Genomic DNA, 20,027 nt, shown 5'->3' with positions numbered 1-20,027 from the left:
TGATCCCGGGCCGACCCACGGCTGAGTTCCTGCACCAAGAAGGAGAACTGGTCCATGACCTTGGTCAGGTCCGCAGGGGCAATCACCTCGTCGTCGTACATGACCTCCACCGCCACAGCCTGGCGCCCCAAAGTACACTCCACGTTGACGGCATAGCTGTCAAAATCCTCTAGGGGTAGCTGCACCGGGCTGAGTCCTGGGAAGGCCTGGTAGACGTCGCGTTCGGAGGCGGGCTGAATGATCAGCAGGTTCTGGAGAGTTAAGGCCCCGCTCAATTCCGGCAGCATAGTCTTTATCGTCTGCAGCCCGGTATGCTCGTACTCGATCATGTCCGTGGCGTGGCGCTGCACGGCCTGCAGGAATGCGCCGACTGTCTGCGTGCGATCAATGCGGATGCGCACGGGGACGGTGGTGATCAGGGGGGCGGCGATCTCGGCGACCTGCGAGACAGGGGCATTTCGGCCCGACAGGGTGGCTGCGAAGATAATATCGTCCTGGCCGGTGTACTGGGCCAGAACGAGCGCCCAGGCGGCGCGGAGGATATGCGACACCATGACCACGCCCTGCTCAGCGGCGTCGTGCATCAAGATATCGCCCTTGAACTGGGCCCGGGGACTAGGCTGGTAGTTGGGGGTGGGCAGCGCCGGCCAGTGCGCCATCAGATTGTCCCCCTGCAGTTGGTCATGCCAATACCTGGCGGCGAGAACCGGATCTTTCCCTTCCACGTAGCGCACGAAGCGCGTGTAGGGGGTTAAAGGGGGCAGCTGGTTGTGGAAGTATATGGCGGCGAGGCGACGGTAGAGGAGCACTGCACTCCATCCATCGTAGACACTGTGGTGGGCAGTCCACACAAAGATCGCCCCCTCGCCGTTCGTGTCCTTTGAGCTGGAGATGAGACCCCACCGGGCCAAGGGCTGCCCGAGCTGCATGCCTTCTTTGCGATCCTCCGCCAGATAGCTTTTCAGGGAGGTGCCATGTCGCCAGGGGATGTGTTTGCGGCTCACCACCTGCAACGCCCGGCCGCTTGGGCCCACACAGATGCGGGTGCGCAGAATGGCGGTTCTGGCGATCAAGGTTTCCCAGGCCGCCTGGAACCGATCGAGGTCGATGGTGGGTGCCAGGGTAAATGCGCGGCGGTCGACGTAGGCTCCGGGTTTGCGGGCAGTAATGGCCATCAATCCTTCCTGCAACGGGGTGCACGCGTATACATCTTCAACCATATCGACTTCAATCCCGCATTGCTTGGCCACCTGCTCCAATAGTCGGGGTTCTTCTTCGGGACTTGCCTGGCTGTAGTCCTGCCACAGGCTGAAGGGTTCGGATTCGGCTTCCTCGAGTCGCGAGGCTCTCGTGAGCATCAGAGCTGTGGGTTGTGCATCGTCTCGCGACGGTCGTACTTTCACAGTCGAGAAGAGTTCCGAAATGCTGGTGGCATTGATGATCGCGCCCGTCTGAACCTCCATTCCACGCTCCTCACAGCGCGCAATCAGGTTGATAGCGGCTATGGAGTCCCCGCCCAGTCCGATGAACGACTGCGACACATCTAACCTGTCGACCTCGATGCTGAGAGCCTCGGCGCAGATGATCTGGAACTCCTCTTCGTGGGTGGTCGCCCTTGGGACGTCGATGAGAACTCTCGTCTCCGTCTCATTCTCCGGGGACTCGAGAGCACTGTTTTCCGGGGTCATGATGTTTGTGGGGTGAGTTAGAGTTACTTACTATTACTTACGGGTATCGAAGAATAGGTTGAGTATCGAGGAAAGGAAGAGGCACACAGAAAGACCCTCTCTGATGCTGATGCTGATGACTCGTGCGCTAGATTTGTCAGATGCGCTGCCCGTGAGAGGACCGGGTCGACGACAAGGGACCTGGAATTTCCGCGACTGAACGTGGAAAGATTGTTGAATCAATCATCCAGGAGCAGGGCATTGATCCTCCTATATTGCCCAGTGGACGCTATCGCTCGGAGGATTCATGATCGCTGCGAAATAGCCTCATAGGAGACCTGGACCAGACCGATTGCAGACTTGACTTAGGGCATGCCGGCTGCCACATGGTGAAGGGTCAGCCGATGGGGCCGCGGTCAACGTGGTTCCCCACTCTTCATGTCTTCTTTTCTGGTGTTCTGCTTTACTGCTTTTCTTTTCCTTTATCCTCATTCACTGCCTAGTTCAGCCGCACTATTCGTTGTTTTCACTTGGCTGTGGCTGAAATCGGGGTGGATGGTGGCCTTAGTCAGCGACGGCTCTCGGATGTAGCCTGCGTTGCTTGTCGAGGGCTGAGTCATGCTTCAAGTCACTACTAGGTAGGTACTAGTAATCAGAGATATGGAAGTAATCCGAGCAGTGGTAAATGCTGGGCCCCTAGCCTCTCGCTTTATCTTTCGTTTGTGTTTTTTATTTGTTGTTTTTCGTCCTTTATTTCATCTTGGTTCTCTTGCCCGTAAGTCGCTCGGAGCTGCCTTTTGCGGTTGCGATAACTTCTACCCGCCATTTCAGGCCTCGTCGACACACCACAAAGAAGTCAATAGTCATCGGTAGAGAGTTGGGTATTTATCATCGTTTACTCTTTCTATGCCGCAGGGCACATTTCAGTATTTTTGTGTTGGTGGGTGGGTTACATAAACTCAAGGCCGTAGCTGGGTGCAGAATATATATCCGGGTTGCCTAGTAGATTTACCCAAGACTGTAAACCGGAGATAGTATGACAGACCACCAGTAACTTATTACTCCATGCCTAGGACGTCTGGTGCATGGCAGGTCAAGAGGTAAGACTGGCAACCAAGCCTTCCTCGGTTATGCTGGCAGGAACTGCCCTGATGGCGCCAGCCCTAAGTATCGCCCTGCCAGCAATGACCTCGACGGGACCTTCTCCCCATTTCTCTCGAAGTCTTAGAGCGTTCGTCGCAAAGACGACCAGCAAAAGAGTTTGCATTCTTGCAACAATTGATTGACACAGTTTCATGTGCATGCTCCTACAGTATGCTGCCTGAATTACTCCTCGCGGGGGTTCCGAGACTGCTACTACACGCAGCCATCGGCATCACCATCGTTCTCCTTTTCTACCAGCTCGTACTGGCGGACTCGCGCCAACATCGTCAGTTCTGGCAGAAGCAGCCATGGGTAGGCATTCGCGTCGAGTGGTTTTCCAGATTCCGGGCCTCGCTGCGCACCATCCGCGGCATCCGGCAGATGCTAGAGGAGGGCTATGAGAAGGTTGGTCGGTTCCCTCGCGCGACGTCTCTCTCACGTATTTTGTCTCACTCCACTAACGTGCACAGTACTCAAAGCATGGCCGGGCATTCGTGCTGCCAACCATCGCGGAAGCGCCCTGGGTCGTCCTGCCGCCGAGCAGCATGCGCGAGCTGCTGGCGAAGTCGGACCGGGAGCTGGACCATGAGATCATCCACGCCGAACAATTGCAGCACTACTACACTCAGGGCCCGCTGGGATGGCACGCGGTGCAGGTGCCCCTCCAGTTCGACCTGGTGCGCCGGCAGCTGACGCGCCAGCTGCCGCTGGTGCTCCCCATCATGGCGGATGAGGTCGACCGCAGCTTCCGGCAGTACTGGGGCACGCGACACACAGCACCGACGGAGGTTGAGGTGAAGGTATTCGAGACGTGCACGCAGATCGTCACCCGCGTGGCCAACCGGGTTTTCGCTGGGCCGGACATCTGCCGCAGCGAGGCCTTCCTGCACCACTCACGCCAGTATTCCGAGGGTGTCGCGCGCGCAGGCATCATCATCCGCCTGTTACCGCGGTGGCTGCGTCCGCTGCTCGCCCCGCTGATTACGTATCCCAATCGCAAGAACCTCCAGATCTGCGTGGACATTTGTATGCCGGCCGTGCAGGATCGGCTGCAGAAGACCCTGGTGCACGATCCCGCCTGGGAGGCACCGGTTCGTGGACATTCTTCTATGCCCGTCTCCTCACCCTCAAGGAGCATCCATCCCCTCTAGACATAGGGCTCCAAAGGTTGACGGTTTTACAGGTTGACGGACTCCAATGGCTCCTCGAGGAGTGCGTGAAACGCGATGACCCGCGCGAGATCGACCCGCGGCTGATCACGCAGCGCCTGCTCATGCTGAATTTCGTGGCCATCGAAACCATGGCTATGTCCATCACCCACACGGTGATCGACCTGTACTCTGCCCCGGATTGCGAGACCTTCGTGGCCCGGCTCCGCGAGGAATGCGAGCGCGTCTGGCGCGAAGAGAACGAGCCGCTGAAACCGCAACCGCAGTCTTCGTCTCCGCCACAGTTACACCCCCAGCCAGACCAATGGACCAAAGCCGGCCTGGACCAACTGGTACGAGTGGACTCGACGATCCGGGAATCGATGCGCGTCTCAGATCTGTCGTATATCGCCGTGCCGCGCATGGTGGCGCCGGCCGCGGGACTGGATTTCGACCCGGGATTGCATCTCCCGCGGGGCGTGCGCGTGTGCGTGCCGGCGCATGCCATCCATCGCGACCCGCTCAACTACGCCGATCCATTGACCTTCCATCCGTTCCGGTTCTGTGACTTGCAGGATACTGCTGCCTCCGACCGAAAGAAAGCGCTGTCCATTGCGACAACGACCGATGCCTTCCTGGTCTTCGGGCACGGGCGACATGCCTGCCCGGGCCGGTTCTTCGCGGCCCAGACGATGAAGCTTATGCTGGCGTATCTGGTGCGGCACTATGACGTAGAGCCGATTGACCATGGGCCCGAGAAGGAGGTGCAGGTTGGGACGGCGAGGCCGAGTGCCCGGCTTTGTCTGCGGGTGCGTTATCGGGACTGATGGGTGGGGTGGAGGGAGTGGAGGAGTAGAATGTTTGTGGGAGGTCTTCAGTGGGGAGACTACAGTAGTGGCTTTGGAGCTATATACGCGGTGATCTCTTCAGACATCATCGAATCAGATCTTTTCCTACCTGCTAGCACAATGACAAAAAGCCAAGTTATACATCCGAGCGCTGTACCATCTCTATCTGACTGGAGCCAGTCTCGACACGCTGCAGCTTCAGCTGCTGCTGGGCGGAGGCGTTCCAGCGCTCACGCGAAAACACCAGCCCCGGATGGAAGGCCGTCATGGCGCCGCAGGCCAGAATCATCATCACGCCTTCGAGGACCATGAACGCGACCTGGTCGTTTGCGAGCGCGCTTCCGAATCCCCCCTTCAGTTCGGCGACGCGGAAACACGAGCGGATGAAGATGGTTGTGGTTGCGACGACCAGACCTGGAGGAGTGTTAGCTGGTGGCTGGGTGGATGAGAGACAGAGGACAAGGGCAAGCAGACGCACTGATCAAAAACCCCCTCCATTTCCACCCAGCGTGCCAGTCCACGGGTAGCAGCGAGCCCGACCCCTGGGTCTGGTGCCGGCGCATTCGGAGGGCGAAGTCGCCCGCCAACGCCATGAAGGCTACCAATGAGACTACCTGGCACGCCAACCCGGCGATCATTATGTTAATGCCGAGGTCGCTGAGGCTGGTGTTGTCCGTGCCGGCGGTGGAGGTGATGGCGCCGCCAGCGGATTGCAGGATCAGACACACAAGATCACAGGCGATGAAGACCTTGGAGTACGTGGCGGGGGCGAGGCGCGAGCACCGGGGGTCGTACTCAATCACGACGCGTCCGAAGCACAGGTAAATCCCGGCGGAGATAAAAGCCGGCCCCAGGGTGAGGCAGATCAGGTACTGCAGGAACGCGTTGAAGGAAAAGGGGTCCTCGTGCAGGCTGATGCGCCCCGCATAGCCAATGATCTCCAGGAGCAGCCCCCCCATCACCGCCACCAGGTAGCTGGTGGTGCGGTGCCACACCCCGAGAAACAGATGAACGACCGCCGCCACGCAAAAGAGCGCCAGGAAGAGCGCGTTGCCGGCCAGCGAGGGGATGTAGTGGATCATGGCATAGTCGAGACTACACGTTTGGAGCGTGCACACAAAGGTGCTGGTGTCGGTGGTAGTGGCGTTGTTGGTCGACATGATTTCCACTGTGGAATGTAGAATGAGCGTGGTCTAGGGCAATTCTAGTAGAGTGAAAAGGAGAGGAGGGTAAAATGAGTGAATGACGCTGAAGCCTACAATGCAAGTCCCTGGCTGGGAGCAAAAAGAGAGAATGGCCGACGGACTGAATGAGAGTAAAGAGTAGGAAGAGACTGGAAACCAGTTTCGCACAAGCAGAGAAGCAGAGAACAGAAAAGCGAGATTGTAGGTTGCTTTGATGGAGAGAGAAGAGAGGCTGGCCCCGGTTCGTCAGGGGCATCCCATTTGCAATCGTGCCCTAACTCCAACCCATCGATCCGCCACTGGCCGGATCTCCAAGCCACGCACGCCCGTTGCAGCACGCACTCGACGACGAATCAGAGTGGAATAAATACCTACTATGTAGGTAGAGACGGAACTGTGCCTCTACCGTTGGAAACTCAAGACCGGATCTAAAACAGTGCCGTGGAGAGTGTGGAGGAGTGTGCGTCGGAGCGGCGGCGCGTGGCGCGCGCTACGGGAGTCAGAGCGTGACACTGATTGACACGCCGAAAAGTCTCGTCTTACTACTCCGAACTTAGTCTAGGCTCGTCTTGTCGTCCAGTCTAGATTTTTCACTGGGTACGGAGACTCCGTAGTTTGAACCTCTCAGCCTTGTCCTTGACTGGGTTGAAGAGAGCAACGCCCCCACCTCTTCTCTCCCCCCCCTTCTCCCCAATCCTCCCTTCCCCAAGCCCTCGCCTGTCTCGCGGCTCGATATCGATTTATTGACGAAACTCTCCCAAGTAACCGTAGATAGAGTGCATTGATGCTTGAGATCCCAGACCCACTACGCTCTGCACGTATCATGAGTTTTTCTCATCGCCGTTAGAGACAAGAGAAGCGGTTCTACTTCATGCCAAGACAAGAAGGAAGCAACGCGAGAAGACAACGTGAAGGCACCCTCAATAGCAACGGTGGAAAGACTGGTAATGTTTCATGCTCCAACGCACCCGACTGCGAGCAAGATGAGGAAGACTTCGGCCGGATGCAGGGCCTATGAATAGCTGCCTGTAAGTAAACAATGCCGAGAAACAAGCCAGGGATCCGCAACATCTGATTGGTCTGCTCGCTAATGACGTCACAAGTCATGATTAGGGGCAAATATCACCAATCACAACCCCGCACGCAGCAAAACCAAGCCCTGACATGCATGTCGCAGCGGAGGTCGTATATGCATCAGCAGGTTTCCAGACTCGATGGCAGCCAATGGGAAAAGACTGTGCTGACGATGAAAATAGATCTTTACATGGGAGTCAGAGTCAAAGGAATGGAAAGTACTCATATCAAAAGAGCCCGTGTCCGGCTATCCCCCGCTACATACATTCTTGCAGGTCCAAAGCTCTCTCACACTACCACACTCACAGACCGCAGCAGAAAGCCACAATGGGGTGGAATCCGTCACACGAGTTGATTGTCTTTCTCGTCATCTGTGGATGTGTGGTGTTTGTCTTCATAGGATACGCCTTGGCTCGACTGTACGGAGGCGACACCTTCGACGGGCCTGGGCTGCCGGGGATGACGCCGGAGCAGGCCTCATACATGCGAGACGTCCGACTACGGAACCGGGAGGATATGTTTCATGCTCTGCAGGGCATGGAGAAGGGGCATCGGGGGGTAAGGGACGTCTAGAGCTCTTCAAGGTATCAAGCCTCGCGGTCTCATCGTACGATGCCCACCAAGCTGATCTTGCTAATGGATGCGTGCCAGTAGAAAGGGAACGAGAATAGCTCTTATCACGCTGAGCACGATATCGCCGGACGATTATGAACATCACGAACATGAAATTTTACCGAGTTCCTCTCTTTGCGTCACTTGAGAGAGATAAACTGAAACGATACCTTGAGATATGATGACGGATTGGAAATGAAGATACGGAGGCAGGGTTGGTTCACAACGTGCATTCTTGCTTGGGTCAGGTTTTCATTGGAGTACTGGAGTCAATAGAAATGTACGCAACAAAGTTACGATGATTGAACATTGCACGTAGCCAGGGACTGGCTTTGGCTTCAATTACATCAAATCTACACAAATGGCTCCTTACTCACAGCTTCCGTTGTTGTCGATACGGCGAATAATAAATCGAAGGACCGAGCTAAGAAGCAGAAACAGGACAGACCGGCTTCACCACGCAAGCACCTCCTGATTCCCCCTACTTTCAGCCTGACGCCGGCCAAGATGGATCTCAGCCAGCGCAGAGGCCGGCACTGTCCCAAGACCATGGTCATTACAAAGCGACTGGAAAACAGTCTTGCCAAACATCTTGTACGCCGCCGCCAGCCCTTGTCGCTGGATCAAGGCCAATTCCATCTCATCCAGCACAAACGGGTACGATCGCTCGTTGACGGTGACCTGTCGACGGGGCAGGTCGATCTCAATCGCTACCCCGGTCTGCGCCGCCGCGTAGAAGTCGTCGTCTGTGATGGTGAGGCCGAGGAGACCGATGGTGGGCTGATTGCGTCCATAAATGAAGGAGAACGATCGTGCAATCACACATTTCACACCAAGACCTGCATCATCACATCCGTTAGAGCCAAGGACTTCTGCTTCCCTCGACACCATCTCTCTCGCAAGACGCACCTTTCAACGCTCGTGGCGCCTCTTCCCGTGACGAACCGCAACCAAACGCTTTCCCGGCGACGACGACATCCAGACCAGCGCGGACCTGATCGCGAAACTCAGGATGGGTCAGCTCCAAGCAATGACTCCCAAGCAGGACGTCGGTTGGACTCTCTAGAATGAAGGCGGCCGGGATAATCTAGTCCATGCGCTGTCAGCTATAGCTCTTTCGACCAGCCAACGACTGAGAAAAGCAACCCCTCCCTCGCGCGCAGACTTACCGCGTCTGTATCCACAAAATCCCCCAACCTCGAGATTCGGCTGCGAAAGACTTCAACTGGTGCGCTGTTCAATTGAGTTTGTTCCAGCTCTGGGACGGGCGTCGTTTTCGACGGGGTAGCAGCAGGGTTGCGAACGGATAAGTAGGGCTCGACCACGGGAGGCATCGGGGGTGCGACGACGGGGCTTGTATTGTTCTTGAGACGATCTCGCAATTTCCCTCGCGGCTCAGCCTTCATGCGTCGGCAGCTGGCCAATAAGGTCTGATACCTCTCGAGCGACACCTGCTGAAGAAGAGGGCGAGGGTCGGTCAACTGCATGCTAAAGGACGAGGCAGCAACGACGGCAGCGGAGCAAATATGGCCGGTGGATCCTAAACAGTCAGGTCAGATCACGCCCCACCAGAGTATCCCTTTGTCTTCATCCCACAAGTGAAAGACGAACCTGGACCCATTCGGTTCTTGAAATTGCGGTTCTGGGACGACAGCCAATTTTCGCCCGACCCCGCGCGGTCTGCTCCCATCCCCAGGCATAGACTGCAGCTCACGGCGGGGAGCGTAAATCCAGCCTGGGCGTAGATCTCCAAGAGCCCCAACGCGCGCAGGTTGCTCACGATCGGTAGACTGCCGGGGACCACCATCCGTTTCCCGCGGGCCAGCGGCAGCTCCTTCTGCAGGCCGGCTTCGAGGACCAAGGCGCCCAGGATCAGGTCTTCCTCAGTCGTGGTGCACGCGCCGATGAAACAGCCCTCGAACCGCATGTCGAGCCTCTCCGTCACAGGCACGACATTGTCCGGGGACGGGTAGAGGGCAATAAAGGATTCGACCTCCTCCAGATTGATCTGGAAGGTTGCGGCGTACGAGGCATCGGCGTCCGGTTGAAAGTACAGAGATTGCGTCCTGTAGCGAGCTTGAGGCCGATCCGAGATGAATTGGCTGGTAACCTCGTCTGGGACGAAGAGGCCGGTAATGGCACCAAGTTCCTATAGTCCCCCTCTCGTTGCGTTAGTCACCGTAAACGAATGCAGAGCTGAAGTCAGAGGGAGACCTTACGGTACACATGTTACAGATAGCAAACCGAGCGTCACAGGAAAGATAGCGCGCCCCCGTCCCTCCGAATTCCACAATCCGATCCGCCGCATGGGTGTTCCGCTTGAGGGTTTTGAGAATGTAGAGGATCACGTCCTTGCCGCGGATATACCAAGCTGGTTCGCCCACGAACTCCACACGGATTGACTCCGGGGTCTTGATCCACGTCTCCCCGGTGGCCAGCGCCGCCATCACATCGGCCGCGCCAAGTCCGATAGCGAGGGAACTGACGGCGCCTGCTGAGCAGGTGTGTGAATCCGAGCCGAGGACGAGCATCCCCGGCTCGGCTCGCTCGCGCACGAATTCCGTATGGAGAATCGTGAACTGGGAACAGGAGGGTTGATCTAGTTAGCCAGGGACAACGAAGGATAGGGCAGGATTTTGCCGGTAGCAGACATTTGAGCCCTGGTTTTCCGTCATCTTGAACTTCGTCTTCGCATCGTGCATGCCATCAATCAACTCCCGGACCCGCGGTTGGTGGTATGTCCGGGGATCCACCGTGTGATCTCCCGCCAGCCAGAACCGGTCGTTACGCCAAACGGTTGGTTCTTCGCCGATGCTAGTCATGCTGTATTTCATGCCCTAGAGGATCTCAGAAGCGGACGGGATCAGCTTCTCTACGAATCACCCAGGAAGACAAGGGCAGAGGAAGAACCTACAACCCAGGATAGCTCACTGGCAATAATCCAGTCAACCATGACCCGAATAAAGTCACCCCCTTTCAAGCCCTCCGCGGATGGCAGCGAGAAGGCGTGGTGCGCGAGGATCTTCTCCGCCAGCGTCATGGGGCGCGTGGAGGAGGCCCTGACGGACAGTGGAGAGGGCAGACCTCGGGTCCTTTCGACGGAGTTCAAGGATTCCAGCCAGGCCTCGAGAAGGTCCTGCAGCCCCTGTCGTTGTGTCTGATTAAGCGACCAGTCGACAACTGGGGTCTCAGGAAATCCCAAACCCCCGCGCTCGGTCTCCGTGTGGCACAGGTCGTGGACATATCGTAGGGTCGATGCGTCTGCGGAACGGCCGCTGGCGTCAAGCTCGGCGGCGAGATGGGTGAGAAGTGCGGTGGGACTAGAGATCACCACGATTTCAGAGTTAAGAGGGATGGTCGGGCGTTCGCAAGCCAGGTACCAGAGGGTTTGGCTGGGCTGTCGGTTTTGAATGCTGCATTCCTCTAAGTAAATCCCACGCGTGTCGGCCAGAAGTTTCACAACCGCGCGCACGAAAGCCCGCCCGTCCTCGGGGAGACTCTTGTCGTCTAAGCTCAATCCGATCCCTGGGTTGAACATTGTGTGAGTGTGCGATAATCGATACGAATTTAGTAGCTTTGCAGGGCGGGGCTTGGGCTATTCATATGCTCGGAGGAGGGGGTGGCGTCGAGGAATCAACCGGTTCGCTTACAATTAAAACCGATTTTGTGGAACGAATTCGATTTGCTTGGTTCTTTTCAAATGTTAGAATCGGGTGTCGAAGCTGAGATGATTATGATTGTGTTTCTTCACCCAACCCTAATTTGGAGGCGCTGCGTTTGAGACAGAGAGGTTGGGATCCCATTTACTTCTGATCCCAGAGAAATGCGACATGGATTCTTTCTTTTGATAGACATCATCATAAATCTGCCGCAGATACATAAATCTATGGATGGGACAATTGACTACGCGTGATCTTTCAAATACGCCACGATTGTGTCGCCGAACTCCGTCGTGGAGGCCGTACCACCGACATCTCTGGTCCGACAACCCCGTTCAATGACCTCCCTGACGGCCGTTTCGACCGCTTGAGCCGCGTCCGGCATCTCAAGTGAGTAGCGGAGCATCATGGCGACAGACAAGATCATCCCGGTGGGATTAATGATGCCTTTACCGGCGATGTCCGGGGCGGATCCTGAGCCGCATAACTGCTATCAGCGAAACAGATCCTGTCGCATACAAGAGGAGGACACTTACCGTGAACAGGCTCGTAGATGCCACGCACTCCATCGCCACCATCAGGGTCAGGAAGCGCACAGAGACTCGCGCTCGGAAGCAACCCCAAACTTCCGGGGATGGCGCTGGCTTCGTCGCTCACAATGTCACCAAACATATTACTCGTCAGAACGACGCCATTCAACGTCGTCGGCCGGCACGCCAGGGTCATGGCTGCCGTATCGATGAGCATATGCCGCAGAGTCAGGTCGGGGAACTCGGTGCGGATGGTCTGCTCCACGACGCCGCGCCAGAGTCGGCCACAGGCAGCGAGCAGGTTGGCCTTGTCCAGGCTCGTGATGGGCAAGGGGGGATCTGACGCCCGGGCCAGTCGGGCAGCCAGCCGTGTGACACGCTCGATGGCGTGCCGGTCATAGTGGTCGAGGTCCGAGGCCGCGTTGAAGGTCCCATCATGTTCCTGACGATCCCCGTAGTAGATGCCGCCGCTGAGTTCCCGAACGATGAGGAGATCTGCTCCACGGCACACGCGCTTCTTTAGACTGGACGACTCGATTAAGACAGGCGCAATAAAGTTGATCGGGCGCAGGTTGCCAAACGCGTCCATTGCTTTGCGCAGTCTCCCCAATCCGGATTCGACGGGGATTGGACTGTCTTGCCATGCCTGTGGGAGCGTCCTTTTGCATCAGCGTCTGCTGTCCTTTCCCATGGATTTCTTTCGCGATGATGATAAGACTCTTCTCACATACCGGACCACCCACGGCGCCTAGAAGGACCGCTGATGCGTTCTGTGCATCTTGCAGGGCCTCCTCGGTTACAGGGGTGCCATACGCATCAAAGGCCGCCTATTCCATCTCCGCAACGGGAACAATTAGTGGTGACATTCTTCACCCATAAATCAGCCTGTCAGGTGGATCAGAATGCGAACATACTCCCCCGAGAAGATGATGTTTGAGGTTCAGTGTGACCCTAGTCTGATATTGCCTCTGGATCTCGCCAAGAACCTGAGGTAGTCCATTGTCAGTCCTATCGCTTTGCGGATGTCCCACGAGATCCAGGGGCTCGAGTACCTTCAGGCCTTCAGCCATCACCTCGGGACCTCCGTAGTCGCCCGGGAACACCACGATATCATATGTTCTAACCATTGTGATGGTATCTATTGTAACTCTTGGTAGTATGTGACAAGTATTGTCTGTGCTACCGTTCCAGACACAAGAGCAGTACAGGAAGATGTATATGAAGTAGGCGTGTGACGGGGCTAGATGCTCTTTAGGGCTTCTGGATCATTATCTACGCTGGTCGACAATCGCGGCTGGGCTGGTTCGCAACCGACCAGGCACAGTTCAGCGAGACTATGGCTACTTTCCCGGTTCACCCAGACACAAAGAAGTAGTATCATAACTGGTAAGATCTGGTTCTGGATGTGCTTACCGATGAGTCAAGCAGAATGGCTGGTGGTGTAGCCTACAGCGGGAAACGCAGCCCTGACTAAGCAAGATGTTTTCAAGCGAAGTACTCCACACAACACAGAAAGAGATAGAAAAGGGGTGGAATGAGATTATTGTTACCGTTCATATAGCACCTCGCTCACTTGGGACCCCTTTTAACCTTTTATCCCACGTGGTAAGGGAAGACAGCCACAATGACTGGCGCTTGGTAAGCCATAGGCCGGTCATGCAGTGCCCGGCTCCCTGGCCATGTGCAAAGAAAAGAACCGCAATCCCCACCCATACGTCAAAAGGATAGAACCAGTTCGGCAGAGACCCAGTTATCCAGCCGGTCCAGGCTAAGACCGACGCACCCAACGCAGAACACACAAATGTCCACAATTTGTGCGGGCGGCCAAAGCCTGCAGAGCAAGTATGGCGGCCGGGCTCCTCCCCACGTCCACCTCCCTGACCGACAATGGCCATCCAAGAAGTTGACCAAGTCCCCCATTTGGCTGTCGACAGATCTTCGGGATGGCAATCAAGCTCTTCCCAACCCCATGGTGCGCACGAACCCAAGATTCCCCGTCCAAGGGAGAGCTCTCAGGAAGCGCACGAAAGCTAATCCGCCATGCCATGGCCATGCATGTAGACAATCCAGCAGAAATGGCAGATGTTCCGCCTGCTGGTGGCCATTGGGTTCAAGGAAATTGAGGTGTCCTTCCCCTGTGCCTCAGACACCGATTTCAACTTCACGCGCGAGCTCGTGGAGACCCCCGGGGCGGTGCCGCCAGACGTCAGTCTGGAAGTGATGACTCCCTGCCGGAAGGAGACACTCAAGCGCGCGGTCGACAGCCTCAAAGGGGCCAAGAAGGCGATCCTCTTCACCTACCTGGCAACCAGTGACAACTACTGCGAGACCATCCTGCAGCAGCCGGCGGAGACGGAGTGGTTGGCGCGGGTGACGGAGTGTATCGAGTACGCGCGCTCGATCACGAAAGACGACGCGGAGGCGCAGGACACGCAGTGGACACTGGGATTCGGCTTCGAGGACTTCGCGAATGCACGCCCCGAGGCCGCCCTGCGTCTGGCGGCGACGATCCAGGCAGCGTGGCAACCCACCCGCGACCAGCCCGTCATCTTAGGGCTTGCTTCCAGCGTCGAGGCCACCACCGTCAACGTCTTCGCGGACCAGGTCGAATATTTCGCACGCCACCTCCAGGACCGCGACACGGTCTGCATCTCGATCCACACGCACAACGACCGCGGGGGCGCCGTCGCCGCCGCCGAGCTCGCGTGTTTGGCGGGCGGGGATCGCGTCGAAGGCTGTCTCTTCGGCAATGGCGAGCGGGCCGGCAACCTCGATCTCGTGACGGCCGCCATGAACTACTTCACACAGGGGATTGAAACGGGCCTGAACCTTTCGGACTTGCCGGCCATCCGGCGCGTGTACGAGGAGGTCACTCAGCTGCCCGTCCACCCGCGGACCCCGTACTCCGGCGACTACTACTTCCGTGCCTTCTCCGGGGCCCATCAGGATGCCATCCGCAAGGGTTTGAACCGGCGCGCCGCCAATCCGTCGCGGAGTGCGTGGCGGGTGCCGTACTTGCCCCTCGACCCGGCCGATCTGGGTATCTCCTTCGACAGCGTGATCGGCGTGAACAGCCAGAGCGGCAAAGGGGGCGTGGCCTGGCTCATCCAGCAGGGTCTCGGCTTGATCCTGCCCGGTGAGTTGGCGGCCCATTTCAGTCGTATCGTCAAGGCACAATCGGTGGCGTGGGAGCGAGGTCTGGCTGCCGAGGAGGTCTGCGCGCTTTTTCTGGAGTCCTACGACCACGACGCCTCCTACCGTGCACGCATCCTCGGACGACAGCAACAGGGGTTCGGCGCACTGTTCCAGCAGCCTGCCAGCCCGCACGAGCTGGAGGATGTCACGGACGAGGCGAATCGCATAGCAACGCTCGTGTCGCAGACTCTGCAGCTCCCCTTCCGATGCCAAATGGCCGCCTTTCACTCCCTACCCGAGGAGCGGCAGCAGGATTTGGTGGTCACCTTTGCCCAATGCGTCATTGGGGATGGCCCCGAAGTTCTCTGGGGCATTTCAGTGGGTGCAGGTAAGGATGAGGCCACTTATGCGACACTGCTATCCATCATCCAGGTAAGAAGGCCCCGTCTAGTATCACTTCCGTAGGTCCGATCATGCTGATGCTTTGGTTGCATAGACACAATCTGTGCCCGTCACCGATCAGCCCTGGGCGAAGCAGGATATGAAGCACACGCTGGAATGCAATGAAATAATCTCTAACAAGGAATTTGCTCATAGTCGGTTCCAAGAAGCCATCATTGGTTGAAAGAGGAGGGGAGGGGGGATCCTGGTTTCTAGAGGCAAACCACATGTTTTCCGTGTTCATATTTCCAATCTCATTTGCTGAGTATTTTCGAATCTTCCGTGACCGCTAAGGATGTGCTGGAGATCTCTTGCCATCGAGCCACTGCCGAAAGAAAAGTGTAGAACCCTACATACGAGCTGGAATGGACAGGAAGATAAACAATATTTATTACAAAAAGGAAGTAGAGAAATTCACTGTCGCAACGCTACAATCATACTGTACTCATCCTAGCTATTCTGCTCCGGGGCTCCAACAAGACCTCAGCCATACGTGCGAACCAGCTTCTGCTGCATATATTCCAACGCAGTCAAATGATCATTGTACTCCGACTTGCAGCCGGGACGCACGAACGCGGGCAGCGTATCGACCAGCACCTCCCGATCCGGCTTCCCAAAGTAAGCCACCGAGTAGCGAGGGGCCAGCATCGCGCCGGAGTGCACATCGGTCCCCTCCGGCAGACAGACGCGGTGGTTGGCCGAGCGCAGCTGCTTGTTGGTCCAGCGCTGCAGACAGTCGCCGACATTGATGATCACCTCGTATACGTCCTCCGACTCAACGGGGATGAAGCTGCCCAGCCGGCGCTGATCCTCAACCTGCAGCCCGCCCACCGAGTCCTGCAGGAGCAGGGTCAGTGTCCCAAAGTCGGAATGCTCGCCGATGCGCTTGCCTGACCCCATCGACCGGGCCGGAATGGCCGGGTAGTGCAGCAGGCGCAGCTCGCTGGTGTTGCTCTGGTGTTTGGCGAGGAGATGGTCCGCTGGCAGCCGGAGCCCGGCAGTGATGGCGCGCAGGAGATGGCCGTGCAGTTCGTGGAATTCGTCGTAGATTCCCTCCATGAAAGGGCGGAAGCCCGGGAGATCGGTCTCGTCGACCCAGCGGTTGGGGAAGAGCTCGTCAGTGGCAGCGCCTTGGTCGAAGGATTCCTGCGAGATCGGCCGTTATCAATCTGACTTCTGGTCTGGATGTTGGCCAATGGATGATAGTCGTACATACCCGATATTCCTGGTAACTATCCGTCTGCTGCTGCCCTTGCTCGAACTTAGATATCTGCCACACGCTTTCTTGACCGATGGCACTCCAGCCTCGATGGGGATTCGGAGCAGCCGGGTGCGCTGCCTTTACTTTGATGTCGTCTGGGAGATCGAAGAAGCGTTTGTTCTGTGTGTCGTTGCTTCAATCAGCCCTCACGTCTCGCGTAGATGAGCTTGCCTCGAGGTCATATCGCATGACTTACGAATTCGAACAGCTGGTTGATCTTCTCCTTGGGAAGAGACGAGTGGCGAATCTTGGCAAATCCGTAGACACAGAGCGTTTCACACAGTTCATCACAGAATTGTTGCCGCTCTTGCGCACCGTCGCTGCGATAGCGGCGGAAATCCAATGATTTGATGGCCATAGCTGTTTAAGCTGATCTATGGGACCGTGTGCCGGGTCTTCACCCCAATATGATCAGGACAGGGTTCTGTGAGTACTGCAGATCTACAGACCTTGTAGCGGATGAGTCGCAGATCGCTATATATGCCTTTGCGGGGCCCCCAGCCTTTCGTCGCCCCCTGGCTTCGTCTGGTGGAGGTCAGACAGATCCTTAGGTCCAGTGGCCGCATCCCGGAAGTGCCTGGACCGTAACCTTTCCCATACAGCCACGGTTCATGAAGCCGGTAAGACCGAGTGAGTGCTCTGCACCTTCCAAGTGCCGCCCCCACACAGGATCCTGGATAAATTGCACTCCGATGCCGGCGCAGCTAGTAGCGCTGTTCCAGGATTAAAGGAGGCTCAGGGATAAGTCAGTCTGTAATAAATAGCCCTTTTTGTGCTCATACGTAACTATATAGTGTAAAGGCTCGGAATGCGGACCCTAAGGTTGCGTACAGATGTTGATATACTATAGGATCAAGCCCACCAGCGTGTGCAGGCATAATGAATGGTGTGGTAACCTCCTCTTCACAACATCATCCAAGAGAATCTCTTGCGGATATTCTCTATAGGGTTATGGCCTCAATCGAAATGATTTGAGACCACGGAGAGTCAGAGTAGCTCAGGCAACAAATCAAATATCGACACCCTAGTCATCTCTTCCAGAAATTCCGAGGGCTAGCCAGGTAGAGGGTGAGCCTCTCTCTACCTTCATAATCCCCGGGTCACGGAAAGAGCAGCGATCGAGTCGACATGTTATTTCCTAGATTTCAAGAAGCACCGTATATATAGCTCCAGATCAACCGGATCTAGTCGAACCAAGCATGATCGAATGCCAACAAACGGCACGTCTAACTTGATTCAGATCGCGACCTGTATTGCGAAAACATATCATGGATTCTCGTCATGGTCATCGAAAGGGAAATGATGAGCGATTGCTGATTTCTCCATCTCGGTGCTTGAATGTTCCATCAAACCATTCTTGATGCTCTGGATTACCGCCTTGCTCCGTTCAAACTCATCCTCGTCCGGAACCCAGCCCAGGGCATCGGTCCCGATGAGGTCCCTCATCTCTCCCAGCTCCTGCAGGAACTCCTGTTCCTGGCGATGGTCCTCCACGCATTTCTGTAGCTCTTCCCCCGAAAAGCGCACCGGACACTCCATCAAACCCGTCGGTGCCCCTTCATCCAGCGACATCGGCCATGTCCTGAGGACCTGCACCATCGCATACTTCAACGAGACGGAGTCTCCCTCCCAGGGAGCCTGTGCATGATGAAAAAGCTTCGCGCGGAGCATACAGCTGTCAGATCGGATGGCGTCAAAGTGGTCCGGCAAGGATTTCATGGTCAACGCCGCATAGTAAAAGTGCACAATCTGTCTCCGCATCGTTTCCCGAACCGTCGCCTGTTCTTCCTGGCTGAATTGATCAAAATCATCAGGCAGTTTGACCTCTGGCTTCGATAACGTCTCCGACACGGGATCGCCCCAATTTTGGAAATGGTTGGGGATGCCAGCGCACAGGCAGAGGGGCAGAATGACTGCATGCTGCCAGTCGATGATTCCGACCACCTCGTGGGAAGGATTCACCAGGATGTTGTTGGGCGAGAAGTCCGGATGCCGGAGGATCGGGCGAGACATGCGGTGGTCGGAGGGAACATCGAGACCAGGCGCTAGCTTCAAGTAATCGGCAAGGAGATGCTGGTACGGAATGGGTGAGAGGGATTGGTACTGGTGTACCTCACGCAGGTATCTTTCGACGTGTAGTCGTGGTTTGCCAAAGTTCACACAAAACTCCATCTCGCGCTTAGCAGGTGCTTCAAAGCATGAGGAGAACGTAGTCCCTGGCCCAGAGTCAGTGTTTCCCGGCACCAACAAAGATAGGGATACCCGGCCGGAGACTGACAGGGACCGCGGTCGACGTCCAGAGAAGCCCGTTCCTGATACCACCATTCATGTTGTGCGGTTGGACCCACGACAATGTCGTCCGAGACGGGGATAACGCGTCGGGAGCTTGCAAGATCACGGCGGTGATAGAGACTTCCGCTTGCTGGAAAACGGATGCTCATGAACCGTCTCTCCACATCCACAATCTGTCGCATAATTTTGACCCGAGTTTTGGTGTCCATGGAGAACCACTGGTTGCTCAGGGGTGTTCCTTCAAGTCTTTCCAAAAGAATGTACTCGGCTCCCACGGCGTTTGTCTGATCTGGGGAGTAGGCAAGGACTTTGGGGACCGGGACGCCATGAGCACGCAAAAGGGCGAGGGTGGCCGCTTCACTGGCCACTGCATAGTGCTTTGGAACGGTCGTCTTATACGGCAACCTTGCCAGGACTGCATATCCATCATCGAAGGTGATTTGTAAGACGCGGTTGAAGCCCCCCTCGGCCAATTTCGTGATCGAGGCCACGGCCTTCAGGTGGCGGCCGACAGAGTGGCAGGTAGCCCTTGCAAGGGCATCCACGTCGAATTGAACACGGCGTTCGGCGCGGCGGATCTCTTCGTTGAATCTGGTCGACCGCGAGCAAGTCAGTGTATTGTTAGTGTAAATGTCATTGGGCACGCTCAGCAGCTGATCCGGCCATGACTCACAAAAAGCGTCCCGACGTGTACTCAAATAGATCAAGGTCACTTCTCAACGAAGAGGACATCCTCTTGGGTGGTGACTTGAAGCATTGACTTAACCACCTCGAAAAGGGTCGCATTTTCGACCAGATGGCTGTCAGCCCAAGCTGCTCTTGTTCTTGATGGGTGACATGGTACGAGACGTCCGGAGGTTGACTGGACTCTCGGCTTCGAGGGGATCAGTTGTAGTGGACACGCATGTGCGAGTATGTATGTAAGTAAAGATGATGTTGAATGATGAAGGGGGTTTCCAGGAAGTCAGGCGGTCTGTATGGCGGAGCCATACGAGCGGCAGAACGTCGCGCCTAAGACACGTGACTTTCAACA

At 56.4% G+C, this 20,027-nt stretch overlaps 8 protein-coding genes across 8 annotated transcripts; 3 read left to right on the top strand and 5 right to left on the bottom strand.

Annotated features, from left to right (window-relative positions):
* Positions 1 to 2,981: 2,981 nt before the first annotated feature.
* On the top strand, positions 2,982 to 4,785 carry BO86DRAFT_311809 (cytochrome P450; the record flags this gene model as incomplete). The annotated part of the gene is made up of 4 exons (XM_025667921.1): positions 2,982 to 3,215; positions 3,281 to 3,901; positions 3,994 to 4,203; positions 4,264 to 4,785. 4 exons carry the CDS (start codon positions 2,982 to 2,984, stop codon positions 4,783 to 4,785), a joined length of 1,587 nt encoding a protein of 528 aa, XP_025528297.1.
* A 78-nt stretch (positions 4,786 to 4,863) lies between these two features.
* Positions 4,864 to 6,254, bottom strand: BO86DRAFT_83031 (RTA1 domain-containing protein). The gene is made up of 2 exons (XM_025677717.1): positions 5,285 to 6,254; positions 4,864 to 5,220 (listed from the first exon to the last, which is right to left on the bottom strand). The coding sequence occupies exons 1-2, from the start codon at positions 5,964 to 5,966 to the stop codon at positions 4,943 to 4,945; spliced, it is 960 nt and encodes a 319-aa protein (XP_025528296.1). The 5' UTR covers positions 5,967 to 6,254; the 3' UTR covers positions 4,864 to 4,942.
* Positions 6,255 to 7,244: 990 nt separating this feature from the next.
* On the top strand, positions 7,245 to 7,991 carry BO86DRAFT_388871 (uncharacterized protein). The gene is made up of 2 exons (XM_025671969.1): positions 7,245 to 7,648; positions 7,719 to 7,991. Exon 1 carries the CDS (start codon positions 7,392 to 7,394, stop codon positions 7,635 to 7,637), a length of 246 nt encoding a protein of 81 aa, XP_025528295.1. The 5' UTR covers positions 7,245 to 7,391; the 3' UTR covers positions 7,638 to 7,648; positions 7,719 to 7,991.
* Positions 7,992 to 8,129: 138 nt separating this feature from the next.
* acoC (aconitase family protein) lies at positions 8,130 to 10,716 on the bottom strand (the record flags this gene model as incomplete). Its single annotated transcript, XM_025676611.1, has 7 exons — positions 8,130 to 8,515; positions 8,586 to 8,763; positions 8,846 to 9,216; positions 9,288 to 9,825; positions 9,896 to 10,255; positions 10,328 to 10,513; positions 10,591 to 10,716. 7 exons carry the CDS (start codon positions 10,714 to 10,716, stop codon positions 8,130 to 8,132), a joined length of 2,145 nt encoding a protein of 714 aa, XP_025528294.1.
* An 863-nt stretch (positions 10,717 to 11,579) lies between these two features.
* Positions 11,580 to 12,992, bottom strand: BO86DRAFT_429285 (3-isopropylmalate dehydrogenase; the record flags this gene model as incomplete). The annotated part of the gene is made up of 5 exons (XM_025675632.1): positions 11,580 to 11,809; positions 11,872 to 12,511; positions 12,597 to 12,692; positions 12,780 to 12,851; positions 12,918 to 12,992. 5 exons carry the CDS (start codon positions 12,990 to 12,992, stop codon positions 11,580 to 11,582), a joined length of 1,113 nt encoding a protein of 370 aa, XP_025528293.1.
* Positions 12,993 to 13,666: 674 nt separating this feature from the next.
* On the top strand, positions 13,667 to 15,608 carry BO86DRAFT_429281 (aldolase; the record flags this gene model as incomplete). Its single annotated transcript, XM_025675631.1, has 3 exons — positions 13,667 to 13,837; positions 13,927 to 15,124; positions 15,230 to 15,608. The coding sequence occupies 3 exons, from the start codon at positions 13,667 to 13,669 to the stop codon at positions 15,463 to 15,465; spliced, it is 1,605 nt and encodes a 534-aa protein (XP_025528292.1). The 3' UTR covers positions 15,466 to 15,608.
* A 289-nt stretch (positions 15,609 to 15,897) lies between these two features.
* On the bottom strand, positions 15,898 to 17,095 carry BO86DRAFT_337828 (isopenicillin N synthase family dioxygenase). The gene is made up of 3 exons (XM_025668968.1): positions 16,899 to 17,095; positions 16,658 to 16,822; positions 15,898 to 16,587 (listed from the first exon to the last, which is right to left on the bottom strand). The coding sequence occupies exons 1-3, from the start codon at positions 17,058 to 17,060 to the stop codon at positions 15,925 to 15,927; spliced, it is 990 nt and encodes a 329-aa protein (XP_025528291.1). The 5' UTR covers positions 17,061 to 17,095; the 3' UTR covers positions 15,898 to 15,924.
* Positions 17,096 to 17,968: 873 nt separating this feature from the next.
* Positions 17,969 to 19,726, bottom strand: BO86DRAFT_399038 (aminoglycoside phosphotransferase family protein; the record flags this gene model as incomplete). The annotated part of the gene is made up of 3 exons (XM_025673590.1): positions 17,969 to 18,918; positions 18,981 to 19,585; positions 19,668 to 19,726. The coding sequence occupies 3 exons, from the start codon at positions 19,724 to 19,726 to the stop codon at positions 17,969 to 17,971; spliced, it is 1,614 nt and encodes a 537-aa protein (XP_025528290.1).
* Positions 19,727 to 20,027: the final 301 nt, after the last annotated feature.

The sequence above is a fragment of the Aspergillus japonicus genome (assembly GCF_003184785.1).
Source record: "Aspergillus japonicus CBS 114.51 unplaced genomic scaffold BO86scaffold_20, whole genome shotgun sequence".
In the NCBI taxonomy this organism is placed as follows: Eukaryota; Fungi; Ascomycota; class Eurotiomycetes; order Eurotiales; family Aspergillaceae; genus Aspergillus; species Aspergillus japonicus.
This window is presented reverse-complemented; position numbering and strand designations above follow the sequence as displayed.